The following is a 26114-nucleotide window of genomic DNA, read 5'->3' as shown; positions in this document are numbered from 1 at the left end:
TATGTTCATGTTCTGGATCTCTGGAAAGCGTCTAGAGACAACATCTGTTGTATTAGACGCTATATAAATAAAATTGAATTGAATTGAATTGAACTAGACGAACTGAAACTATCCCAGACCATGACACTACCCCCGCGGGCTTCATCACTTCATCCACTCTTTTATCCTGATGCACAGATGCATACATACTCAGGAACCTGGAAATCTGGACTCATCAGACCCCACATGGCTTTCTCCAGAGTCCAACCTTTTATCAGCAAACTGGCAAATAGAAGCTGGACAGCAGCGAGGTGCAGTAGGTGTAACCGTGGTTTCAGGTGGAGGTGGGACTGCACCAAGGCTCGGTCCTGATGCAGGGTGGAAGTGAAGTGAAGAGGGTGCAGGAGTTTAAATACTCGGGGTGAAGTTTGCAGAGCAGTGGGGAGGGAGGAGAGTGAAGGAGTTGATGGAGATGAGTAGGTGGCGTTATCTGTGGTTGAAGAGTAGCAACACGAGTACAAGTAAAGCGGGTTTGGTTTTCTTGTATGTATGTGGAAATGTGTGTATCTATACATATATGAACAGAAACAAGTACATGTGTACATGTTTGCTTTAATGTGTGTAGAAATATATTTTAATAAGAATATTTGTAATGACTAAGATTGTACACGGGTGGATATAAATTCACATCGTAAATAATGTATGATTTTACGTATAGATGAATACTCTGGGTAAATAACTCAGGTGATTATAAAATTCTTACTATTAATTTGTTCAACCTTTAACTATGACACGTTTACATGCAGTCAAAATTTGGGTTATTGCTAATATTCCGGCTACTGAAACCTTTGGAATAATCTGTTTACATGTGTGAGCAAACAGGGTTATCCCTGTATACATGGTAATTAATCATTTGGGATTTCTCGATCAAACCAGCGACGAGCGGAGAACACCATGACGCAATTCCCGTCATTTCCGCTTCTTCTTCCTGTATCCAAATTCAAAACAAATACTGCTTTGTGCAACTTTTCGCTCACCTTCTTGTAAATCTCGCTATCCCTTTCTACATACTTTCTACCGTCTACAAATGCCAAAATGTTCATATCCTTCATTACATTTATGAAGTGATTAGTCTCCTCCTGGTCTTGCGTTTCGCCGTGTTTATAAGAACTTCCTGGACTCAAAAGACCAGGATTCCTTGTGAACAGAGCATGCGCAGAAAACAAATTCATGTTCCGTTTGATCGGGATATCCCGTTAGGCGTTTACATGACCGAATATTCGGGTTTTAAAAGGAGTAACCCAGGGGTCATATTCGGGTTTTTAAAAACCCGAATATGAGCAAATTCGGGTTATTTCAAAGGGGTTATTGGTGTTTACATGGCCGTGCAAAACCGGGTTATTGCTAATATTTGGGTTTTAAAAGGGTTATTGACTGCATGTAAACGCAGTCATTGTTAAGATTTTTCCTTTCTTTCATATTTAATAACTGGAAAAAATAGTATTTAGTTCAGAAGTTTTTACTCCTTTTTCCTCCTTTTTTGAGCATGACACATTTAATTCTATTGTCTAGTGTTCGAAGCAAAATATATAAATCAATCTTTGGGAGTGACGGGGAAGGATAGGACTAAAAATGAGTCTTGGAGATGGTTGGACACGGAGAGAGGAGGGATAGTTAGCAACTTTGTAAAAGGATGCTGGAGGTGGAGCTGCCAAAGAGCAGATATCTGGGTTCACCTCAGGAACATCCTGCACACCTTAACAGGGAGTCCAGCGGTGTCCTACATCTTCACCTCTTTGTTTCCCGTCTGCTTGAACTGATGGAAATAACACGAACACCAATGAGAATAGTCTCTGAACCAGTTAATAATAACAATAATAATATAATATATATATATATATATATATATATATATATATATATATATATATATATAATAACAGGGTACCTGGTCCCTCTGCCTGGTCTGCCGAGGCCTCTGGGAGGACAGCGGTGTGGGCCTGCAGGCCCCTCCTGGTCCAGATCCACCTGTCCGGTGGGATTAAAGGAGCCCTGCAGGCCACGAGCAGCATGAATGCCATCCTCTGTGGTGGATGAAGGCACAAGGAGCCGTTTGTGTTACTTCTTTAATAGTTCTGCCGATACTCATGCTGGTGTCATTTTTGAGCTTGTTGGTGGGCGTTGATGGAGGCAGCAGTGACAGCTCTGCTCTGTTGGGGCTGATGGATTTGTTAATGTATCATCATTAGTAGATTAGCGACTGTCGTTGGACTTTTCCCCCGTCAAGATTTTACTCCCACGCGGGTGACGGCTGCATTCAGCTGCAGCACGAATCTACTGCACTGAGAAGAAAGCAGCTTCTGATCCGGTGTTTGGTTGCTTGTGTTCAATAAGTGGATGAAGTGCATCCGTGCTTATTTAACGGTCATTAAACACAAACGAGTGTGTGATACATGCACTGGTGGGACCTGCGGTCTCCTGCTGGTCTGACCTCTGACCTCTGCTGGTCTGACCTCTGACCTCCATAAAATAAGATTTGAGTTCCAATTCATCTGATAGAATACTAAATTTGTATCAAAACCAGAAGAAAAGCCCACAAAAAACACTTTTTAAAAAACATTTTATGTGTCTTTGTTGCTACTTTTCTTTTTAAACAAAGAACTAACCCTGTCAGATGTTCTTTGTATTCGTCATTAAACTCTGCATACGTGTTCTTTTCTATTACAGAGTGACCTTTTCCAGTCCGGCACCTCCGCAGGCTCCTATGGCTCCTATGGCTCCTCGAGGCCCAAGTCGCCTCCCTCCCGTTACTCAGCTCCGTCATCTTTCCAGCCGCTGGAGAAGCAGCGGGCTCCGAGCGGCCAGCTCCTGGCCCTGCAGGCCGACGGCGACCATCTCCTGGGGGCCCTGGGGCGCTACCTCTCCGGGCAGGAGGCCCCCCCGCGGCGCCTCGGCCTGGAAAACTCTAAATCCAGGCTTCTGAAGGCGGGAGGGACCCGAGGGGCCTCGGCCCCGCTGACATCTGTGGATGGTGCGTGTTTGGAGCACGAGGGGTTTTACGAGGGGCTTTAGTGACTCTGGTACATTGTAGCCTGACGCTCACGCCACCGATTTGTTCTCAATTAAATCTTTATTTATAGAGTTTAAAACAACCGAGGATGACCGAAGTGCTGTACAGTTAAAAACAGCTGAATAAAATGCATATTTTACAAAGATAAAATGAATAGAATAAGATGAGTACAAAATACAAGAATACAATGAAATAAAAAATAAGAGTAAAATAATTAAAAATGTGAATCTGAATCTTTGGGACAAAATGTTGCCAAAATCCATTAAAACTAACCAAAAACTGATTTAAAAAACTCAAGGGATCGTGGAGATTGGACATTAAACTTTATTCCATTCTAGGGGAATACGTAATAATAATAATAATAATACGTCCTTGGGGATGCCGCCACAAAGGTTTTGTCACCTCTTCAGTCATGTTTTGGGGGCGACCTGATTGGAGGATCTCAGTGACCCGGCAGGGTTGTGGGTATTGAGGAGCTCAGTGAGATAATGGGGGGGCGAGTCCATTAACAACTTTAAAAAAAACTTTTAAAATCTATTCTAACAGCAACAGAGATATATGGTCACGTTGTGATGTTGGGTGTGAGGGGACCAGAAAAGCCAAAAGGAAAATTTGCTGCACCACATCCAAACATTATAATTTCAGTCCTATTTTCATTTATTGCAGAGAGGTTGAGGTCATCCCGGATTTAACGTCAGCCAGACAATCAAACAACGTCTTTATAGAGTCACTGGATTTTGGTGTCGATGGCAAATAACTCTGCATATAAATCTGATATTGTGTTTCTTTAAAATTGACCCTAGTGGCAACACATGCAGCAGGACGAGAAGTGGTCCAAGGATGGAGCCATGAGGGACCCCAGCTCCTGGCTGGGTTCTCCCCTCTTTTAAAAGATGTTGGGATTTAAAACCTTTGGGTGACATGGGACTTGGAAACGTGTCTCCGTCCGACTTCCTCACTGTCCTCTCTCCAACTCTTCCTCCAGAGAGGTTCATCGAGAACGTTGTGAAGAACGTCGGCAGGGAGCACGTGGACGTGGACGGCCTGACGCCCCACGACTTGGATCAGCTGTCCGGCCTGATAGCCGAGGCTCTGCAGGTGGTGGACCGGGACCGGGACCGGGACCTGAGCCGGGGCCGAGGGGCTGCGTTGAGGGACCTGGAGGGGGAACGGAGTGACGGACAGGAGGAGGAGCATGAGAGGTTGCTGGCTACCGCTCCCACCCTAAAACCGCTGGAGAGCTCTGCCGCTCCGCCAGCAGCTCTTCAAGGTAACGACAGATTTCAATAACAGTAGTCAATAACGATCATCAAATAATCAAAGTATTTTATAGCCAGATTCTCTTCAAAGATGTCAAAAACACATTTTGCACATTTTGGCACAGTATAGAGAGTCCGCCTGGTACTATCCACACTAAAACCTTTATAGAATCTATGTGCTTTAAGCTATTCTCATGTAACTGTAACTGTAGTTAAGGAGTTGCTGAATTCCGACAGTGGTGTCTTTATAATTATATGCATTGCTATCATAGTGTTTTCCACTGTGCAAAATAAAAAAAATTAGACGAGGATAAAAATTTAATTTTTTTCCCCTTGGTTTATCACAATTTCCTCAGATATGTGAATATTCACAGTTTTTTTTGACACTGGAAATGTATGCTGTGAGGTCTTAGCTATCCATTGAGACCAAGATTATGCATATTGTCCTTATAATTGTGGGGATGTGGTTGATTTAATTTCGATAGGCCTGTTCAGGTGAAATTCACCTCGCCTGAACAGGGAGGAGGGAGGAGCGGTAGAAGATGCTGCTTCTGAACATCAAACTTGAAATGTCTCGGCTCCAAAAAGCCAAACCTTCTGGACTGACTCCAGTTAGCTGTCCGTCATTTAACTGGTCCACTATAAGATTTGCACACACTTGATCCCACTGCGGGTCGCCCTCAGCGTGACTGACTCGTGAGTCTGGGGCGAAGTCTTCAAACTGCTGCAGTTTTATTGTATTATTCTCTCAACACGGGCATAAAAGAAATGTCTATCTCTCTCTCTCTTTCTCCCAACAGAGCGCCGCTCGGATGCAGAGAAGGTGAGCGTGAAGGACGAGGTGAGGAAGAGAGAAAACAGAACCTCCTGACCCGCCGCTTTGAACAGAACTTTAAATGATGTTTAACGCGAGTCTTCAGCTCTCCGAGGGACATAATAACTAGGCTTTAGTGGCATTTGTGTAAAAAGCTGCTCGGCTCAACCCTTCTCTTCTTCTTCTTCTTGGTCACATTCATGTTGAAACTTTGAATTTACTGCAACCGGACTGTAAAAGTCACCAAACGGCTGTTTTTATCACAGTTGCACTTAAATGCAGTGAAGAGGTTTGGCTTTTGGTTGTAAATGTTGTTTCTATTAAGAGCTGGAAAGGCGAGATTGTTTGAAAGCAGCATCCTTTAGCAGTTTCAGATTTATTAAAGTGGAAAAATGTGCAAAATATTGAACTGTGACGTAGAAAATGTGCAGAAATAAAATCGGATGGAAATATTTTTGATATTTTCCGTTTAGGCCACCTTAACATTTGCCTCCTTCCAGACCAACACTCCACGTTCCTTTTATTTGCGTACAGTTATTTATTTGGTGTAAATTGGCTCGGATATGCCTCGGGCGTCTTCCATCTCGCTGCGACGAGGCCGGCGGTGCCGCTGCAGCTTCCTTCAGAGCCTGACGAGGAACCGCGGCTCTGAAGACGTGAGGCGTGGCGGCTTTTGTTTATCCCCACCTGCAGCTCAGACTCGGGCAGGTGGGCTCCTTAAACCTGGAGCTGGAGGTTTCCTGCACGTTAGAGGCTCAGTTTCAACACCTTAATGTCCATAATCGTCACAAACTAAGACTTTAATAACTTTAGTGGTTGAAAAGTCCTCTCTGAAAGAAAACATTGTGCAGCTTGCATGGTTTTATTTTAAATGCCACCAGGACAGGGAGTTGTGATTAGTCCTGTGTTGAAAAATCGATTTTCCCATTCTAAATCGATTCTCATATTAATTCTTAAAAATCGATTCGTATGTCTAAAGATCGATTTTTATTTATTTATTTTTTATTTTTTTCATTATTACTTTTTCGCCTGGTGAACTTTAATCCCAGTAGTCACATCATTTAATGCACTGTTGAGCTGTTGCAATTTCTTTCTTTTTTTTGCACTTTAAATGGATATTGAAAGGCATATTTGAGTTATTTATTTCTTAGTTATTTATTTTATACAAATAACTTTTGGAATGTTTTTGTTTATGCCCCAATAAAGAATGTTTTGTTGGACACGAGAATAACTACTGCCATGTTTTTGACTTTAAATAAGTTTAAAAGTATGAAAACATTATCAGTTATAATTGCTTTATATACTTTATTGGGGTTAAATTTGCATAAAATGCTAAAAACCAAATTCTCAAAAATTGAAAACGAAAAACACAGAAAACGTAAAAAATAACCACGGGAGGTGTTAAAAAATAAAACCGATTTCATACGGCCTCTGTTTGCTGCCCTGGATCTGTGGGAGGTGATTGGTCCTTACAGCATCATTAGCTGCCAATACTGGCTGTTGAATCTCAATATAATACGAGTATTCATATGTTGCATAATTACAGTCATATAATTCAGGCAACAGCTCAAAAAACTGTTTTAATAACACTAACCTAAATCAATATCGAATCAAATCTTGATAATCGATTCTGAATCTCGGAATCTAATCAATTCTTGACATTTGAATCGATCCCCAGCCCTAGTAATGATATTATTTACATCCAGGCTGATGGCGCTGGGCTCGTCGCCAAGCTCCTGGCCTACCTGGACAAAACCTCCCTCATCAGTCTTCCCTCGGCGCGGAGCGGCTACGACGTTGCCGCGGAGATGCCTGGAGGCCGGCAGGTCGGCCTGGAAACGGTGCAGAGCCGCACCAGCGAGTCGGGGGTGACGGTGCAGAAGAAGGACGCCACCCAGTCCGTGGAGGAGGTGTCGGCGGTGGAGAGCTGGATCAAGGAGGTGGTGCCCCCCCCCGCCTCGCTGGTGTACGACGAGCCGCGCAGGAAGACGGTGCAGGTCCCCGAGCTGCAGCTGGACGTCTCAGCCGCCAGGAAGAAGGCCGCCGACGACGTCTTCGGCTATGTCATCACCGACACCGAGTGAGTACAGAGTCGGAGGCAGAGATAAACCGGACAAATGGATCGATAGATTTCCCAAAATAAGGTCAAGCAACTGTAGCTTTATTATTAGTAAACATATGATACAGAAGTACTTTTATAAGTACTAAAAAAAAGGGCAGTATTATTATTATTTTCACATTAAAGACAAACAACTATTCCTAAACAGCTCATTGGTCTCAACTCCTTCCTGACATGATGATGATGCAAGTTCTTTTTTAGAGAAAACATGTTCAAAAATTGGAAAAAAGGAAATCTGTTAAAAATTCACCAGAAGCGTTTATTGTACAGAACCGTGAGCTCGCCGGTCCTACACCGAGTCCAAGTGGTAAAACACTGATTTTCCCCAGCTGCATTAAAAGACCCCGACCGCATGGCTAACGTAAATATTTATACTATAAGTGGAGAGGGTGTTGTTTAGACTTTGCCTCTCCCATGATTGGCTGGTTCTGGAGGCTCGTCTCCTCGTCCAATCCGGTGCTGCCAGAAAAGGGAAAAAACTACATCCGGTGGCACCGGAGGAGAAGAAACTACAACCCCCAGCCTTTTGTCTTGGTCTCTCACATGTGGTCCACAAAGCTCAACTAGAAAAAACGAATTGACCACATTTATGATACAAATGAAGATGGCACATAAACTAAATACATTTGAAAGATAAGGAATAATTATTCAGACAGAATGTTGTATTTGACATGAATATATGAAACTCTACTGATCAATAACAAAATAAATCAAAGAAAATGAATGACATGAAAAGTTAAAGATCACATGAAAAGTTAGAAGATGCATGGTTATACAGGATGCATCACCATGGAAAATATGTGTTATGCCCAACTTTACTACTTTCTTATAATGAAGCAAAAGACAGAAGGATAAAACTGCAAAACTGGTGCCTCTGTTCTGTTATAGATTGATAGATAGATGGATACTTTTACCTACTTTTATTATTATTTACTTTTATTTTATTTATCCCGAGGGAAAGTCAAAGTTTTCAGCAGCTACATAGAAGCCCAAAAAGCAGGTTATTCTCAACGACAAACAGAAAAACACAGTTAGTAGTGATGCCACGTTAACGTTCCTCTTGGAAAAGTTCCAATGACGGAAAACAAAGAACAAGAGTACAAACTTCATATGAGATCGGACGGCAGATGTCATATTCATACGTTTAGATTACCAATAAACCGAGTCCTTAGATCATAACTGAGTTTAGAGAAAATATCCTTTTATTTCGCCCGGATCTACCGGGACAACTGTGTTTTTAATCGCAGTCAACCACTGAGAAGAAACCCAAAAAAGGTCTTGAATCGGCCAGGAACTCTGCAGAGTCTGGGCACTAGGACGTTCCAAATTCACCTGCTTGCTCATTTATTAATGTGATTGGAGCAGATCAGACCCGTTTTCAGACTTTCAACTCGTGTTCAAAGTGACATCAAACAGAGCAACGGCCCGACCAAATGAAACACAGCTTTAGTAATTTCTTTGAAGTGGAGGAGTGAGAGGACTGTTCAGCTTTGTCGAGTGGACGTGAATCACAAGGTCAGGGGAGTAACACTGTGCCGCTGCCCCTTCAGTGTCCAAATCTTCGGTGGTGGTCGTGATTGCAGCTGGACGACTGCAACGTTAACGCTGCTGGATGTGGGAATATACGCAGATGATGTGCTACTAATGCAGGAAACTTTCCAGGGTGCAGCTGAACGGTATTGAGCTGCTGGAGCCATGTTTGAGTGTATATATTTATTGTGACCATTTTAAAGACTTTTTTTTTCATAAATTTTGGTATTTTCTTTTTAAAAACTGTTATTTGGACGACTTTACACAATGTAAACCAATAAAACGTTTTCTTCTTAAGAGCTTTAGGTACAAAATGATCTCTCGGCTCTATAAATACGCTAAGAAGCAGGAAAATTTCTTGTTGCCCGCCTCTTCTTGGATAAAACGAATGGAAATGTGGAAATGAACCAACTGCTTTCCAAGGCCAATCTTTTCTCCTCCAAGTTGTTTTCATATGTATTTCTTGGATCCTGTAGTTTTATTTTGAAGGTTCCTGTCCTTGCCTTTTGTATTGGTTGTGAAGCTGCTCTTTTTTAAATCCTTAAACTGCGGTTGTTGCTCCCAAGGCCCGTGTGGCTCTTGTAGCTTTATCTCCTTACTTGTCATCCGAAGGGTCAGGGAGACGAGTTTCTTTGTTGTGGAGGTGAAACTTTTCATGCTCTACTCGTTTCCTTGAAGACTAAACAATATTTTTTTCCCCCATCAGTCCTTCACTTATGAGAACTCTCTTGCAGAGATGTAGAAACGGATCAATTCTCTCTCCTGCACATTATTACAAACAACCAGAAGACCTGAGCTGAGTGGCATTTATTCATAAACTCTAATATATTCTAGACATTTATGTCCTGCTGTGGACCTACGGGTGTGTTTGGGATCATCGTTGTGTTGAGGTTGAACTTTTGACCCTAGAAAGCTTCGGTTCACCGGGACGTGTTCATGCAGAACAAGCACCACCTCTCCACTGTGCTCGACGGCTGCTATGAGACAGATTTTGTTGTTGCTGCGAGGATCGGCTCCCACCGTAACTTCTGGGCGTAGGTAATGAGCTCCAACAGGTGGCAGGTAGACGTACCTGCAAAGCAGATTTAAATCTGGATTTCTGGGCTAACCTGCAGCCATTTGGCCTCTTAATTCTCAGTTATTTCCAAATGAATAACAGCTTGAAACTGTGAGATGGTGGTTCAAATGAAGGATTTACAGCTATGAACAGAAATATCCAAAGGTTGGTAAAGATCTCCACACTTTGCTGGATATCCCCCCCTTCTCCCCTTCCTCAACTCCAGTTTCCTGAAGGCAGCCGCCGGCGGTGGCTCCTTGTGCAGCCTGCAGGTGATTGGAGGAGTTGGAATATTGAGCTTTAGTCGTGGCCTCCCCACATAAACTAGCAAACTAGCGTTAAAGTTCTGCAGGAAGTTGACCAGTGGTGGTGGATTATTGTCATTTATCAGCATCAACCAGGGCCGAGTAGTCGACGGCAGTCGGTCCTCAAGTCTCCGTCTTGTTCTCTCGCTTAAAAGATTATAGAATACCATCTGAATATATAAATTAATAGAATTTAAAATAAAGTTCTGGACAACATTCACCAGTCTGAATTGCTCAGATTACAATTTACATAAGTCGTTAGAATAAAGAGCAGATGTTGCCTTGACGTTGGTTGTGACAGTCCTTCATCTGAGAAATGCTGCTCTTAAAGTGCTCATTTATGTCCCGGAGCACATTTACTGGATCACTGATTGTCTTCCCTGCAGAAACAGAAAAAATCTAAAAGTGCTCACAATATTTAAAGAAACTGGGAACGAGTCTGTTCGGAGCCAGAAGTCCCTGAAGGATGCTTGAATACAAGTGAAATGGAACTGAATGTAAAAAAGTTTAGTAGAAAATACAGTATTTGTCACATACCCTTTTCCAGTGGAAACAAAAAACCAAGGTAGCATCAACTCTTCGCTGGGCTCGAGGAAAGAACCGCTTACGTAAGCAGAGGGGGTGGAGTTTTTAAGACCAACGGCAATAGCTGGGAGACGGAGACATTTTCTAATAAGAATGAATCTGGATGCAGCAAAGCAGCAGTGGTCTGTGGAGGAGACAACCTGTCTTTAATGGCGCTTTTACACTAGTACCTACTCAGCCCGACTCGACTCGGTTTGTCACTTTCCCACTAGGGGTCTAACGTGCCGAGTAGATACTTTTCTGTTTCTACTCTGCTGAGGTTCTAAGCGGCTGAGTCGACTGTATCTGACATCATCAAACTACAGGGCCCCAATTGGTCGGGGGGTTGGAGTCAGACGTCTGAGTCAGGATGTGACATCAGCGAAAGAGCGACTCGCGGCTTCTTGTTCATTTTATTCGACAGGCAACGGCAGCAAAAGTCTGTTTCATGATCCAACTCTGAGGTGCAGGTGTTCATAAACCTGGTGGCTGAGGAGAGAATTAAAAAGGGATGTAGACGGGCGATAAGGAACGAACAGATCTACCAGGAGCTCTGTCACTTCATAGCTGCTCGCGGCTACCAACGGAGCAGCGCCGAGACAAACAAACAAAAAAAGTCACAGCAGCTTCGCTCAAACCCTCCTACTTCTCCAGATTTCGAATTGTTATGGAAAAGAAACCAGGCCGAGTTGAGTCGAGCTGAGCTGAGCTGAGTAGAGCCGAGTAGGTGCTGGTGGAAAAGTGCCATTCATTAGAGATGTGGTCCACGGAGGTGCTACGTGGATCTTGTCCGTATTAGAGCAAATACGTTGTTACTTTCACGCCAATGCAAACGCAGCGACGTAACTGACGTTTGCAGCGACGTAACGACGTGGCTCCCCTTAGCACCCGAGCTATGGAAAAACAAACTGGTTTGCAGCTGGTTTGCAAGTTGAACGAGTTGTGAACCAGCACCAGCACTGGAACCGGTTTGGTGGAAAATTATAGTGGAACGAAGGAGTCTCATCAGGCCAAGAAAATGCACATAAAACCAACCGGCTCTTTCGTTGGGGGTCCAACACAACTGCAGTCCGTAGCTGCAGGTCTACACCCTCTTTTGATTTTGATTTGATTTTGAGTTTTTATTTTGGTCCATTTGGATACAACATAATACAACATAAAAAAGGTCCAATATTTTAAATGGCACCCAAAAGGTATAGGCTGAAGCCAAGGCTTATTATGCCTACCCTCTTTTGAGGACAGTAATGTACTCAATTACACAAAAGTCTTTTTACCTTGAGTTCAGTCCTGACTCTCCCACCCGGGTGGTTTCTCAACCGTTCACACCTCATGGGACTGATAAGACCACTTAACAGCCCTGAGTGGAGGGAAGGTCATGCAGCTTATGAAGCAGAGACTTCTGAGTTTACCTGGAAGCTCTGCAGGAAGCCGGGGTTTTATTTCAGCATGAGATTACTTAGAATTGTAATCAGTAATGAAATCAAGCTACTTATCCTCCATATGCAGTGACTAGAGACAATAATTTACCATACAATATGATCTGCAAGTTGCATCATGCTGAGATTAAAATGCTTTCAAGGTATAATGTGCACATATTTACATCTTAAAGCACTTTGACAACTCATTTTTCTTTTTTCCTGCAAGAAATTCACAGTTTCAATCCAGTATTAGATTAGATGATTAGATTAGATTATCCTTTATTTCTCCCTCAATGGGGAAACTCACTGTGTTCAGCAGCAGTACATTTAACACACACATGCAGGGCAGGGGTAAAAAAGTAAGAAGTATATAATTACGAAATATAAACAGTACATTGGAATGAAAAATAAAAGTAATGCAGTATCACTTGCAGGAAGGTATAAATACTCATTTATTCATGGTTCTTCTTATTCTGATGTGTAAAAACTTGCTGCCGGCCAGAGACGACTTTAGCAGCATTAATATTGTAACGAACGAGGTGAGCTGTGATAATTAAATGCCTGTCCTGACCTCCTGTCCCTTCCCCTCTCTCACTTTGATCCTCCTCATCATCAGTGGGTTGCAGACTGACGAAGGCCTTCACCTGATGGAGCTCCTGGCTCGGCGCGCAAAGATCCGGATGACGGACTTGGCCGAACTCTCGTACGTACAGCAGCTTTTATTTCCTCGCATCTGTCGTCCATCCTCCCCCCTGCTGTCCATGCCGTTTGTTTCGCTGTTAATATGTAATCACATCACAGCTGTTATGGTTATAAACACATTAGACTTTAAACATAGTCCTGGTTTAAACTTTGAAGTTTTAGAGCCTGAAACGTTCAATTTTTATTAAAAATCTGTTGAAAATGTCTCCAGAAACACCTGCTGACCTCAGATCTGTTCAGAAGCGTATCTTTATTTATCCCCTCATTTATGGTCCGTTTGCGTTCTGGTGGACCAGCAACTAGATTGAGTTCAGTTGTGTTTTTGACCATTCAGAACAAACTTGTACATTTGCAGTAACGTTAACGTTGGCAGATTCTGCCTCTAGGCTCATTTCTTCAGAAACAGATGTGCAAGATAAATTAAATATCGGCAGTCTCGTACAACTGCAGTTCATGAAGAACTCATGATTGAGCCAGATCTCCCCAAAAAACAAAAGCTTGAAGGAAAAATAAAGTCTATTAGGAAATAAGGCGTTATAACGGGGTCCCCGCTCTCCACGCACCGCCATCGCCAGCCCCAGCCGGGGACATCCGGCCTTATCTTGTGTCAGGATAGCTGGGTCAGAGGTCGGGACTGGAAAGTTTACAGATTTTTCGTTTTTGGAAATGCTTAATTTCAAGTAGGGCAGGAAAACTGCATCAGATCAAAATGGTGCTTTTGTGATTATAAGACTCCAAAAAAAGCACTCTACCCAGACATGGTGGTGCTTACAACATGTGTAGATACAGCCGCCCTACGGCAGACTGATGGTAACTTTAGGAGGAGCCTCAGACTGATATTTTCTGTACTAAAAGTATATTTAGCACTTTATGACAAAAAGTTAGCAATTCCTGTACGAAGACATTTTGACAAATCTTCATCAAACTTGGTAGGTTTCACAAGTTATATCCAAATAATCACTGCACAAGTTTGGTGTTAAAAGAGATGCCAGGTGAAAAGAAATCTACATAAATTGCCAAAAACTATGGATTTAACTTCAAAACATCAAGAAAGTTTAACGGGCAAATGTAGCAAACCATTCAAGGAATCGATCCTGAAAGTTTCAGCTCATTAGGACAACCTATGGATTTTTAAATATTACAATAGATTTAGCGAGGGAGGGAGGTCCCCAAGACTTCATATGTAAAGGTGTGTGTGTGTGTGTGTGTGTGTGTGTGTGTGTGTGTGTGTGTGTGTGTGTGTGTGTGTGTGTGTGTGTGTGTGTGTGTGTGTGTGTGTGTGTGTGTGTGTGTGTGTGTGTGTGTGTGTGTGTGTGTGTGTGTGTGTGTGTGTGTGTGTGTGTGTGTGTGTGTGTGTGTTGGGAATTACTTTGGGCCGTCTCCAAATGATAATAAAGAAATTACAAATCATTATGTGAATTTTGCATGATGTCATAGCTGTTAATTTCAAATTATTCATTCAAAATACAAAGTTGGTCCAAGTCCAAAGTCTATAAAACTCGGAAGACGGGGCATATGTTTGGAGTGTGAGGATTTTTTTTTTTCAGTGCACTTCAGATTGATATTTACTGAATAAAAATTTTAAAAAGCCATGCGCGCTGATGCTTTGACCAATCTTAACCAAATTTCACAGACTTAACAAGGACCAACCCGACAACCACTGTGGGAAGTTTGATCCCAATAAAGTAATGTGTAACAGGGATCCACATGTAGAGCCAATTTGCTGATTTTTCATCAAATATTGCACAAAACATGTCTGTGGAGTCGTGATCGGAGGAAGTCAAAGGTTTGGCATGATGCAAGGGATATATCCCGCAAATCTCAGCTCTGTACAACAAACGGGTGATTTTTAGCAATATTTTATCTTATTATTTCAAAATATGGAGGCGGAGCCAAATTCATGTGCTCACAAGTCCCTCCCCCTTTTGCCAATCATGACAATCCTCTAGAATTAATCTCAGGACGTCTAGGAGAGCATGAGTACGAAGTTTCATGCATATCCATCCAGCTGTTTTGCAATAAACAGGCTTCCTACGGGTGCTTGAAATCCTTGAAAGTGCTTGAATTTCAATGTTGTGTTTTCAAGGCCTGAAAAGTGCTTGAATTTTTGTTTAAGTGCTTGAAATTATAACTCTGTCTTTCACAAAATTGGGATCAGACTGTAAAGTTTAGTTATTACAAGGAGAAATAAAATCAGTAAGATGAAACATAACTAGTTGTTTACAGCATTATACAATGTACATAATTGTGATAAAAATTGGAAAAAAATAATTGAGAATATATATTCCTGTAGATATTTGACCCCAGCGAGAAGGCGCTTGAAGATTTTGAAAATAACCCTTGAAAGTGAAACCTTGAAAAATGTGTAAGAACCCTGGATATAACACGGTTTAGGAGATATGGGTCCAAAAGTACTTTTTCTGCCACAGTGCCAACTAGTGGCTGACATGTGTATGTGTAGTAGGCCTGTGGAAAACCTCTCCAGATGAGTTTTAGTTACACTTTTTGGGTGGAAGATTATAAAAAATAAAAAATAGAGTTCCAGCAAAAACTCACAAAATATAAAGAAAATATTTCCACATTTATTATTCTTCGTCTTTTAATATTTTCAAACTGCGTAAATCTCATGTATTTACTGTTTTACATTATTTTCATAATTTTTATGGTACCCCCACCAATTAATAACTTTTTTAAAAAAGTTTAAAAAGGGGCTAAAATGCCAAATGTATTTCTCACGAACATGATATAAACTAATATTTCAGATTCAACCACGTTCAAGTGATGTTTTTTTTTATACAGGAAACTAAAAATAAAAGCACTTCAACACTATAAATGTTCTTTTTAAACCTTCTTTCTGCTATGATTTAATGGTGCTTTTGGATGTGTAACATTTAAAACAAAAAACCCTTCAGATCAGCCCCGATTAAATCTACATCCAGTCTCATCGGCAGACGAGCGTCTCAGCGGGGGCAAAGGTCAGCAGATGACTCACATCATGCTCAGCTCGCCGCTTCTACCTGCGGCCTCAAGTGGGCGGCAATTTTCTCCAACGAGGAACATCATGTACTGATCTCTGCAGATGCTTCCCTACCAGATGATTCACAGCCCCCCCCCCCAGCGTGTCGGATCACGGAGGCCAAACTGGTGGGATCAAAGCGGAGGAGCGCGGGGCCTTAAACGCTACGAGAGAATAAGAGGAAGAGAGCGCGGCCCTCACTGAGCCGGAGCTCAAGGACACGGCCTCGTTTTCATTCTCCCTGCTCCCGGGCGCCGAGGAAGCAACGAGCGCTGCTCGTCCAGGTTGTTGGCCCGTTGGAGTCGAGTCGCTGCAATCAGTTATTAATGAGAGTGAACTCTGCTTGAACCCTCTACTGCGTCTGTCGTTGTTGGTTTCTCGCTCTGTTTTTTTTTTGTCGTCCTCTCTTTGTTTTTGTCATTTGGATTCTGAGTTTGTTTCCTTGTAACAATACTGTTTTGTCACTTCCCGTCTTCCTCTGGCTTCCCGGTGTCTCTGAGCTCCTTCCTCAGACGTTTTGATTAAGGGTGCTTTCAGACCTGTGGCCCGTTTGTTTTGTTCCCATTCAGGGGCTAAATCGATACAGTTGTTTTGTTTTTCGTTTGTGGTGTTTGTGTTCACAAGGCACCCTTCTGTAGCGGTTCAAAGCTGTTAACAAATGCCATGCGCGAACCAACTGTTCTCTCAGAAATGAACACGGAAGGAGTTTTCTCTTCCGTACCCCGGGAAAAACAAGAACGGTTATGAGTGAGTTGTGTCGGTTGCTGTGTCGAGCCGAGACCACCTCTCCTAGGCGATCTCGGCTCACTTGTTTTCTCCCGCATCCGAGCGCGATTGCTGTGTTCACATATACCAAACAAACCGATCTTTAGGGGGAAACGCTCCCTGTTTTGGAACAACTGCTCAAAACGGGACAGGTGTGAAAGCACCCTAAGTCTCATTCAAGTGCTCAGTGGGGCGCCGACCAGCGGTGGCGGCGGTCTTAGAGGCTGGAATGAGGAGTCGGTTTTACCCAACAGGCGCCAACAAACGCTTGAAACCTTGACTGGTCTTCTGCATTAATTTGCCATAAAATCAGATATGACTTTCATCAAAGTAGACTTGTAGTTCTCGAGACCGGTCTTGGTCTCCAGGACCACTTTTCCGTGGTCTTGGTCCTGGTCTTGTCTCGGTCTCGGATAATTGAGATATCATTGCTCACCAAGGTGACAGAATCTGGTGATCAGCAGTTCTTCGTCTTGTTAATGTACAGTTTTTTTTTATTTAATGTTTTAGTGCATCTGCATGTGTCTGTATGTAATTACAGTTTTGCGTTTATAACGGTCTTGTTTGAATAAATATATGGCATCATTGTGATTAATTAAGCATTAGGTCTATGCTATTTCAGTGATGCTGATATACGGTCTAATCTGGCTACTATAATAGTAAATAATGCAATAGTCGGTAATTGTGTATCTTTAATATTTAAAATTCATGTTTCATCAAAGAATTACGTCCAATTTAAATCAGTAACATTTACTATTTAAGACTTTTCTGAGGTGTTGGAGGCTGGTTATTCTGTTAGAGGACTTTGGGACTAGTTAGTAGTCGTGTCAATCCTTAAAAGCACTGGGTCAATTATCAAATAGTATTTTTTGGTTTCGGTCTTGAGCTGAACTAGTCTTGGTCTTGATACTCTCTGGTCTTGGTGGTGTCCTGGTCTCGGTTTAGGCGGTCTTGACTACAAGCCTACATCAAAGTCACTGTAATGGGCGAACATTGATTATTTCTGATGTCTTTGTTTAACGGGCTCAGGAAAGCTGGGTGGAGCCGCAGACTCTAAGCTGGTTGGAGAAAGTAGTTTGTCAACTTTTGAAGTGTTGACTCGAAGCATTTAAAGTAAATCCACTTCCTGAGACGTAAAACCCGCCTCTTGGGCGACGATCCAGTCAGGAGCTCTAACCTCAACCACAGAGATGTAGCGGGAGGCGTCCTGCAAATGTCAAGGCAGTGATTTCCAAAGTTTTCAAAGACTTGGTGTCTTGAATGCAGGTGTTGGACGGCGACTTGGAGGAGGGAGTCAGAATGACAAAGTTACAGCAATATTTCTCCCCTTAAGCTGACGTTTCCACCTGAAAAGACTCCAGCAACAAGTGGAAGACCAAACTGAGCAGCGCGGTGCCTTATGAATAAAATACACCTGAGATTATTTACCACATGTCACGACTCCTCGTGTCCATCATCAGGCTGGACTTCAGCTCCAACACAACGGTGCAGCGCGATACCTGTTGTCTTCCTGATGAGGGACGTCCTGCCGATCTGGGGACATCCCTGAACAAACGGGTGCATGAAGCACCAACAGATGGATCAACGGGAAAATGAGGAGAACGTGGAGTGATTGTGGGAATCTCAGATTCACCTCAGTGCTTCGTTACAGATAAAGTTGCTTTCGTCAACGAAAATTATGAATAAATATCGTCGTCAATGAACCTTTGTCACCTGAGGAAAACGAGATGAGACACAACGAAAATGCTGGTCATGTGACGATAACGATAATTAAATATATAATGCAATATCTTAGAGGAATAAAAAAGAGACTAAAATGTAGATGTGTCTTCATTTTCGTTGACCAAAACGAGACAAAATGTTCTAACAAAGATCCTCAATCTCCATGTTTGAAGTAGTTTCCTCTGGTTTAGTCTTTGAACCAGTTTAGTGTTTAGATCTTTGGATACACTTTCCTACATAGACGTGGAACAGAAAACCCAATGTGTCGTCGAAAAAGAAAAAAATAAATGCGGAAAAATAAATATGTTTTGAACTCAAATTTGAGTCTTCTGTATCTGGAATGAATGTATTCTTGAGTCTTTAAGGTTACAATAATATAATAATAATAAGATAACCTTGTTTGAATTGTAAAATGGGTTTGGCTAAATACAATATTTGACTAAAACTAGACTAAAATGATCCTGGACAATTCTGAATAAAATAAGACTAAAATGCTCAGACTTTTAGTTTGGTTTTAGTGTCACTGAAACTTGACACGACTAACAGGAGAATGAACGTGACTAAAACTAATAAAAACTAAAATGATAGCTTGACCCAAAGACGAGACTAAAACTAAAATTGAAACACGCTGACAAAAACAACACTAGTTACAGGTTGTTATCGTTCCCCGTAACGACAAGTTCAGTCAACGCAACCTTCAAATGTTTCGCCTCGTTTCTTCATGATGCCAGAACTTAGATTCAGACTGGAGGTGAAGTTTGCTGCAGTTAACCATCTGTTTCCAACACTGAAGCTTTAAAACTGTGCCGGTGCACGGAGGAAGCCGCTATCGATGCACCGGCAGCTTCGCCCTCAAAAGGCCACAGTCGGACAAACAGCTGTGAGGGAAGTACGGCTGGTCCTGGTGTTTGTTCTGCAACAATATGGTTTGGTCGGTACCGAAACTACCCAAGAACTTGGTCTCAGTCCTGTTGCTTTACGTATAGTTCAGTATGTTTGGGGCCTGTTTTCAGGTCCAGGTCCTGGTGATTGAGCTTCAGCTCAGTTAACGAGTGTTGGAGACATTTAATGATTTTGTTGCTGAGCTGTTGGGTCGTCCTAGTTCCCTACATCCTTTGACCCGCTGGAGTCGAGGAGAAACACGGACGACGCGGATTGGGCGGCTTGAAATGGTGCGATCCCTGTACGCGCCGCCCTGTCCGTGTGTCCCCACCGCCCGCTGCTGCCCGGCGCCTTGCTGTGCCGCTGGACCGCCGCATCGAGGCCCTGGGTGGCCCGTTCTGTCCTCCTGTTGTTCCTCTGTCCTGGGAATGAAAGGGGGGGGGCACACGCTGGGGATGCTGATGGATCGGAGGCAGAGAAAGCAAAAGGGCGACAGAGGAAACGTACAGGCACAGAGATGTGTGTGGGGGGGGTCTCTTTTGTTGCGAGCGCAGTGAAAGCCCAGCAGGGGGAGCCGTCTTGACAATTTGTCAGAGGCGCCGCGCTTGTTCTCCCGGACCACCTGGCTGCAGCCGTCACCTACAGCAGAGTGATTAGGCCCGGGACAAAGGCCTCGGACCGCCGCGGACCCCCCTGATTTACCCAGACTGCCTCTGGCCGTCACCAGGGTGGTGCAAGTTATCCACTGTACTAGACTGATTTACAGTCCTGGCAGCAACCGTTTCACTGCAGATGCAGGGGCACATGCCGGTTCTCTAGGTGGAGGTCGTTCACAGCATCTGGTTCGGTTCTGGACCGGGACTGGGTCGCCCCGAAAGGGAGATTTTTCCTAGAGTCATTCTTTCAGTGCCGGGGCTCGAGGTGTATAATCCAGGTGCCATAAAGTAAAAATCCAGTCCAGCAGTTGTTCCAACCAATCACTAAACCAGCTCCTTTGCAGGTAGATAGTAGGTCGTTAGTGAAAACTGTTCTAAATGTACAGGCGGATCCAGAAACATGGCAGCGTTTTTACTTTATGGCACCTGGATTATACACCTCTGCGATAACCTGCTCCCAAGTTCAGCAGTTGGACAGCTCCTCTGGCTGTTTTATCTTTCTATTTCATACATATCCTACCTGTTTTTGATCTCATACTGCACTATTTTCTTCTTCTGTATATATATTTATTTATTTTATTTATTAGCCAGCTAGTCTTCCTGGGGTCTGCAACACATACAGTACAATCACAATTAAAAAGCACACAAAACAAAAATAAAAACATAAAAGCCAAAACAATACATACAATAGATAATAGACAGACCCGTCACCTAAAACAAATCATATCCACAACACACCAAACAGATGAAATTACTGTCTTAAATAGAGTTTGTTTCATCTTAAAAATTGATTTACTGTAAATACAGCGGAGATACTGAGGCAGATAATTCCAGAGAGACATTGACCTGTAGATAAAAGAACGTTGTAAAGCATTTGTTTTTGAACGAGGCAATACAAGCAGACCATTACTGGATTCTCTAATGTTATGATCATGAATAGTATTAGTAAAAACAACTTGTTCAAACAAAAAAACTGGAGTTTTACTACTAGTGACCAATTTAAACATTGATAGTGTGTTGAATGAGAGCCTCTTCTCCACAGTGAGCCAGGAGAGGCAGTCATGCATTCCACTCACGTTGGATTTAAATATACTGTTATACTGTTTATATATATATATATATATTTATTTATTTATTTATTTATTTATTTATTTATTTTTTTTTTAATTATATTTATATATTTTTTTATCCTTCTTTGAGGGATGAATAAAGGAATATCTAATCTGATCTGAAAACATCCTGTAGGATATTTTGGTAATTAGTTGGGAATTTTTCTGTTTTGATGATGATGTTTTATATATAAAGTCACCAGAAATGGCTTTCTGTAACATTTTGCATCGGTAGATGGTGGATCTTGTTTTTTAAGTGCTTTTTATATGATCTAATCGTGAATGTTTGGTTGCGGTGCTGTCACTGCAGAACCTGTACACCTCTTGCACGAATCCTTTATCTCACCAGCTTCCCTTCATCCGTCTACCAGGCAGCGGCACCGCAGGCACCTCAACCTCCCGCCTCGTACGGCATCGGTACATTAGCATATTACAGCAACAAAAGTATCTGTGAACAAAGTAGTGAGCGACCTGTAACACAACAGCCACTGATAAAGACGGCTGAACTTCCTCTCGGGTCCCGCAGCCAGAGCGGGCGGCGGTTCAGCGAGCCTGCAGCCAAACTTCCACAGCGGCGGCGTGTGAATCATAAAAGGGCCTACACACTGAGCCGGGACCCAGAACAGGCCGGGAGAGTGACTCACACTCTTACATTTCATCTGGAACAATTCGATACTGATTAGATAATCCTGACGGCGAGCTCTTTGAGCAGGACGGCCCTGGATGTGTTTTTAGCAGCAGCCGCGGCCTGGTAGTGGTCGGGGTCGGCGCGGCGGCGGGGGCGGGGGGGGGGGTGGTGATGTGGGTGGCATCGCAGGCCTTTGGACGGTTACACAACAGCTATCATCCTCCTGCAGAGTGGACCAGAGGTGCTCTCGTCTATCTATTTATTTATTTATTTCCTTTTCTCTCGAAGCGGCACTGCTGTGGTGATGTAATGTCTGTCTGAGTCGAGAGGTCGTAACAAAGAGCCGCCGCCAGGAGGAGAGAGCGGGTCTGCGCTGGATGGATGAGGGGATGATGGAGGCTGATGTGAGCTGCAGAGCGTCCTCGCCTGGCGGGTGCTCACAGTTTATAATCTCTGGAAGAAAAGCCGTCACCGTTCCTAAATGTAACGCTACAACTGTTTAGTTTTGGCTCAGTTGTAGGTTTTTTTTTTTCTTCTCCATGGCTGATGATTACAAATCACTTCTTCAAACATTGTTTCTCCCATCATGTCACAAAACCTCGCTTTTTTCAGTTTATTTATAACAAAGGATAAAAAAAACTGCCTTTTTATGCAAACTATAGAGTTTGTAGACTTGTAGTCTCATTTTATGTTCTATCACGGCCTCGACAGTGTAATTGTGTGTATCTTTAATATTCAAAATTCAGGTTTCATCTCCAAATTGAGTCCAATTTAAATCAGTAACATTTACTATTCATGACTTTTCTGAGGTGGAGGGGGGTGTTGGAGGCTGGTTATTCTGTTAGAGGACCTTGGGACTAGTTAGTAGTCGTGTCAATCCTTAAAAGCACTGGAGTCAATCCTCCAATAGTGTAGAAATAGCGGTAGTGCAGTCGCCACACATATCTAATCTCAGCTGATTGATGAAAACATTTTTAGTGAGTTCAACATAAGACATCCACTTCTCTGTGTTATTGTGCTGCAGTTGGATACAACCTCATATGGAAACTAGCTGAACCAGGATGGTGCTGATGTTCTACAACAAGGCAGGATCAGGAAATAACTAGGTTTCTTTTGGTCTCGGCCTTGAGCTGAACTAGTCTTGGTCTTGGCTGAATCTCACCCAGGTTTGGTAGACATGCTGATGCTTTTCAGAGTCAGTTATGGGTTCATTTCTTCCATGGTCTTGTCATCAGCTCGTCACCCACCACCTGGTCCCCTTAGCACACCTGGAACCTCTCTCCTCTGATTGTTTACTTCCCTGTTTCTTCATCTTCTCACCTGGTTACCTGTGATTATCTTTAATATTTGTAAGTAACATTTGACTTAAACAATGATCAGATTTGATGTTCAACAAATGCACCTTGGTCTCGGTCTTGAACTGAACTTGTCTTGGTCTTGATACTCTCTGGTCTTGGTGGTGTCCTGGTCTTGATTTAGGCGGTGTTGACTAGAAGTCTAAGAGTTTGACGATAAATAAAACAATTATGATTTTCTTTCTGCTCAAAATGCAACAAAAACATGATGTTATGGAGGTTTTGTTGTCGTCTGACTGACTTGATGACATCACACACAAAAGCTGAGATGCAAAAAGCCCCAAAATCAGAGAAGTTAATGGGAATAACAATTGAACCCGTTATGTTACATAATAGTATTACTTTCGCCTTCCTCAGATTCATGGTGACTCTGATGAAGGCGGAAGTAATCGCCGAAACATGTCAGGTATTTAAAAAACCTAAATATTCTTGTTCGATAAAAGAATCAGCACATTAAATTATAAAAGCCATGGATGAAATGAACTTTATTAAATCAGGATTTTTGTGCAAATGTATGAAAATCAATACGTTTCTTCGTCACAACCCTAAACAGGAAGACGTGCGTGTAGATAGTGGATGGAGGGATAAAAAGACGGGTTTTCCACAGAACAAGGAGGCGTTGAGCACCTTGCTCCTGAGGCGTGTCAGGGTTTTCCTTGACCCCTCTCTTAGTGCCCCTTGTGGCGAAGACGCGTCCCTGCTCTGGCTGTGTGATGTTCATATCGAACAGGAAGTAGACGTAGACGAGATGCTGAAGCAGGAATCACCTGACATCTAAATAGTTCTGAGTCTCTAAAAGTGGAGGAACGTAAAAGATAATTGTCATATTTATATGAAACCTCTTCAAGCTGAAAAACAGGACTTGAGTTATGTCTCTTGTAAAATGTCACATTAATGCCACAAAGGTGTCATTTTTTTCCCCTCCAACAGAGATGGAAGACGAGGTTTAGCTGTCAGAACTTGACGGGGTTTGTGTCTGGTGTCAGTCAAGCCGTCAGTCGCTAACATGTCTGCTTCTCCTCCGGGTGCCGTAATCGTGTCAAGTATCTCTGCAGTGCTTCTTCTCTTTCAGCTGTCTGTATTAGTGCTGGTGCTGCGTTCAAATGCCCAGACGGAGAGACGTTTATTACCTTACTGCAAACAAATATTAGCTCTGAATGTCAGGTTTGCCTCCGTTGATTGATGCAGCATCACTTTCTCCACACGGATGTGAGCTGCCTGGGCGATCCATCATGCATCAGCCTCGCCGTCGCCCCGAGGTGAAATAACGGTCAAAGTGCTGCAGACGGATCAGCTGACGTCTTCAGCTGCCCAGTTTATATTTATTTATCTCCACTATTGTGTATCTAACAGCAGAATTCACAAGAAGACTTTATTTCCTCGGTGCGCTCGGCTTCATTAAGCTTCCCCGTGTGGATCATTAATTTGACTCGGTCTAATTAGTTTGTTATTGCACCTTAAATGTTAGAGTAGTACAGCGGTGCATAAAAACTTTGACTACGAGCCAGTGCTGTTCGTGTTTTTTCTTTTTTTTGTCTTTTGCACGCTAGCCTCGGGGTCCAAGAAACCCAATTAAAGCCTCACAATAACAGTTGATGAATAAATAAGCAGACGACGGTGGATGTTGTCCTCCAAACCTTTCAGAGATGTGAGAGCAGGCATCCGCGGGTCGGAGGCGCTTATCGGAGGGACGCCGCTCAAACGCCTCTGAAGTGATTCATTGTGACTGACTTTTCTCTTCGTACCTTTATTAGAAAAGAGTTTTTTTTAGGAGGACTGAATGCAAAACAAAACAATACAAAAAAAGCTTTTATTTTGTGCATTTCTCTTAATTATTTTGCTGATCCTTTTAACTTTAGTTGAAATAGAGGCCGACCCCACAAGCCTGCGCAACTCGGGATGGAAACAATTTAAATCCATCAACGCCAAACCACTTTGAACAAATTCAAAACATTTATTTATTTTATTTCCACCAGCGTTGGGAATAGAGCTGCTCCATTAATGCCGTCCCAGTATTTTATAACGGCGTAGTTACACAAAAAGAGACACTTGCTATAGCGGTGCACAATACGTCCTGGGGAGGAGGGGTTGCTGATGTACTCTCCCGCTGGGCCTTTACAAAAAACAAAAGGTTAATCACGTAGGGAGGCTCCGCCTGGGCTCGGACCACCCACCTTCCCCCCCGCCTGGACTCAAGCTGGCATGGAAACGCTGGAGGAGCCCGGTGCTGCACCTTCCAGAGGACTTTCAAAAGCCTTCGGTCCCTTTTCTTCTCCATCCAGCCCCCGTCTGTCGCCCTGAATCCACATTTATTACAGCGGCGTGTCAAGAGGTGTATCGTGAGGCTTCATGAAGCTTCTGGAGACTCGTTTCCTCACCACTAGGGATGGGAAATGATAACGATTTTTACGATTCCAATTCGATTCTGCTTAGCGATTCGGTTCTCAATCGATTCCCTTATTGATTCTCATTTGGGGAAAAAGGAAAACAATGAGTCAAATGGCACCAATATGATAGGCATGTTTGTTAATTAGTTACCTGCAGTAAATATGCATGGAGTCAGCCAAGGACATGCTAACGTTGCTGCTGCTGCTGGGTTGAGAATTACCAGTGGTGGACAGTAACGGAGTAAATTTACTTGAGTACTGTACTTAAGTACATATCCAGAGGATTTGTACTTTACTTGAGTATTAGATTTCTTTGGTACTTATTACTCTTACTTGAATGCATTTCCAAGACAAATATTTTTACTTTTACTCGAGTACATTTCTAGGAAGGCTGAAAAGTACTCGTTACTTTCAGGTCTGCTCTTTTTTCTTCTTCCCTAAAATCCTATTGGACACAAGCTGTTTTTGTCAAAGGAGGAACCTATCACAGTGCACGCTCTCCACTGGGATGTACGTAAAGCGGAAATACGTCAAGCCTCCTCAAAGATTAAAAGATCCTTAAATTAATTTAGAAAAAATATAGTAATTAACTGATGTGGAAAATAAGAAATTTACTCTTACTCTTACTTTTACTTAAAGTAAATTTAAAAGCATTTACTTTTGGATACTTAAGTACCTTTTAAAAGCAAGTACTTTTCTACTCTTACTCGAGTAATATTTTGACTGAGCTACTTTTACTTGTAACGTAGTAAATTTTGACCAGTAGTATTTGTACTC

At 42.7% G+C, this 26114-nt stretch overlaps 1 protein-coding gene across 1 annotated transcript in view; it reads left to right on the top strand.

Moving 5' to 3' along the window:
- LOC133452558 (receptor-type tyrosine-protein phosphatase N2-like) overlaps nt 1–26114 on the top strand; it is a 271052-nt gene that overhangs the window by 61711 nt on the left and 183227 nt on the right. The window contains 5 exon segments of the mRNA XM_061731957.1: nt 2707–3010; nt 4035–4319; nt 5109–5149; nt 6829–7202; nt 12732–12818. Coding sequence (XP_061587941.1) covers nt 2707–3010; nt 4035–4319; nt 5109–5149; nt 6829–7202; nt 12732–12818 — 1091 coding nt within the window.

This window comes from Cololabis saira, chromosome 10 (assembly GCF_033807715.1).
Source record: "Cololabis saira isolate AMF1-May2022 chromosome 10, fColSai1.1, whole genome shotgun sequence".
Classification (NCBI taxonomy): Eukaryota; Metazoa; Chordata; class Actinopteri; order Beloniformes; family Belonidae; genus Cololabis; species Cololabis saira.
Note: the sequence above shows the minus strand (reverse complement) of the source record. Positions and strands in the feature narration are given on the sequence as shown.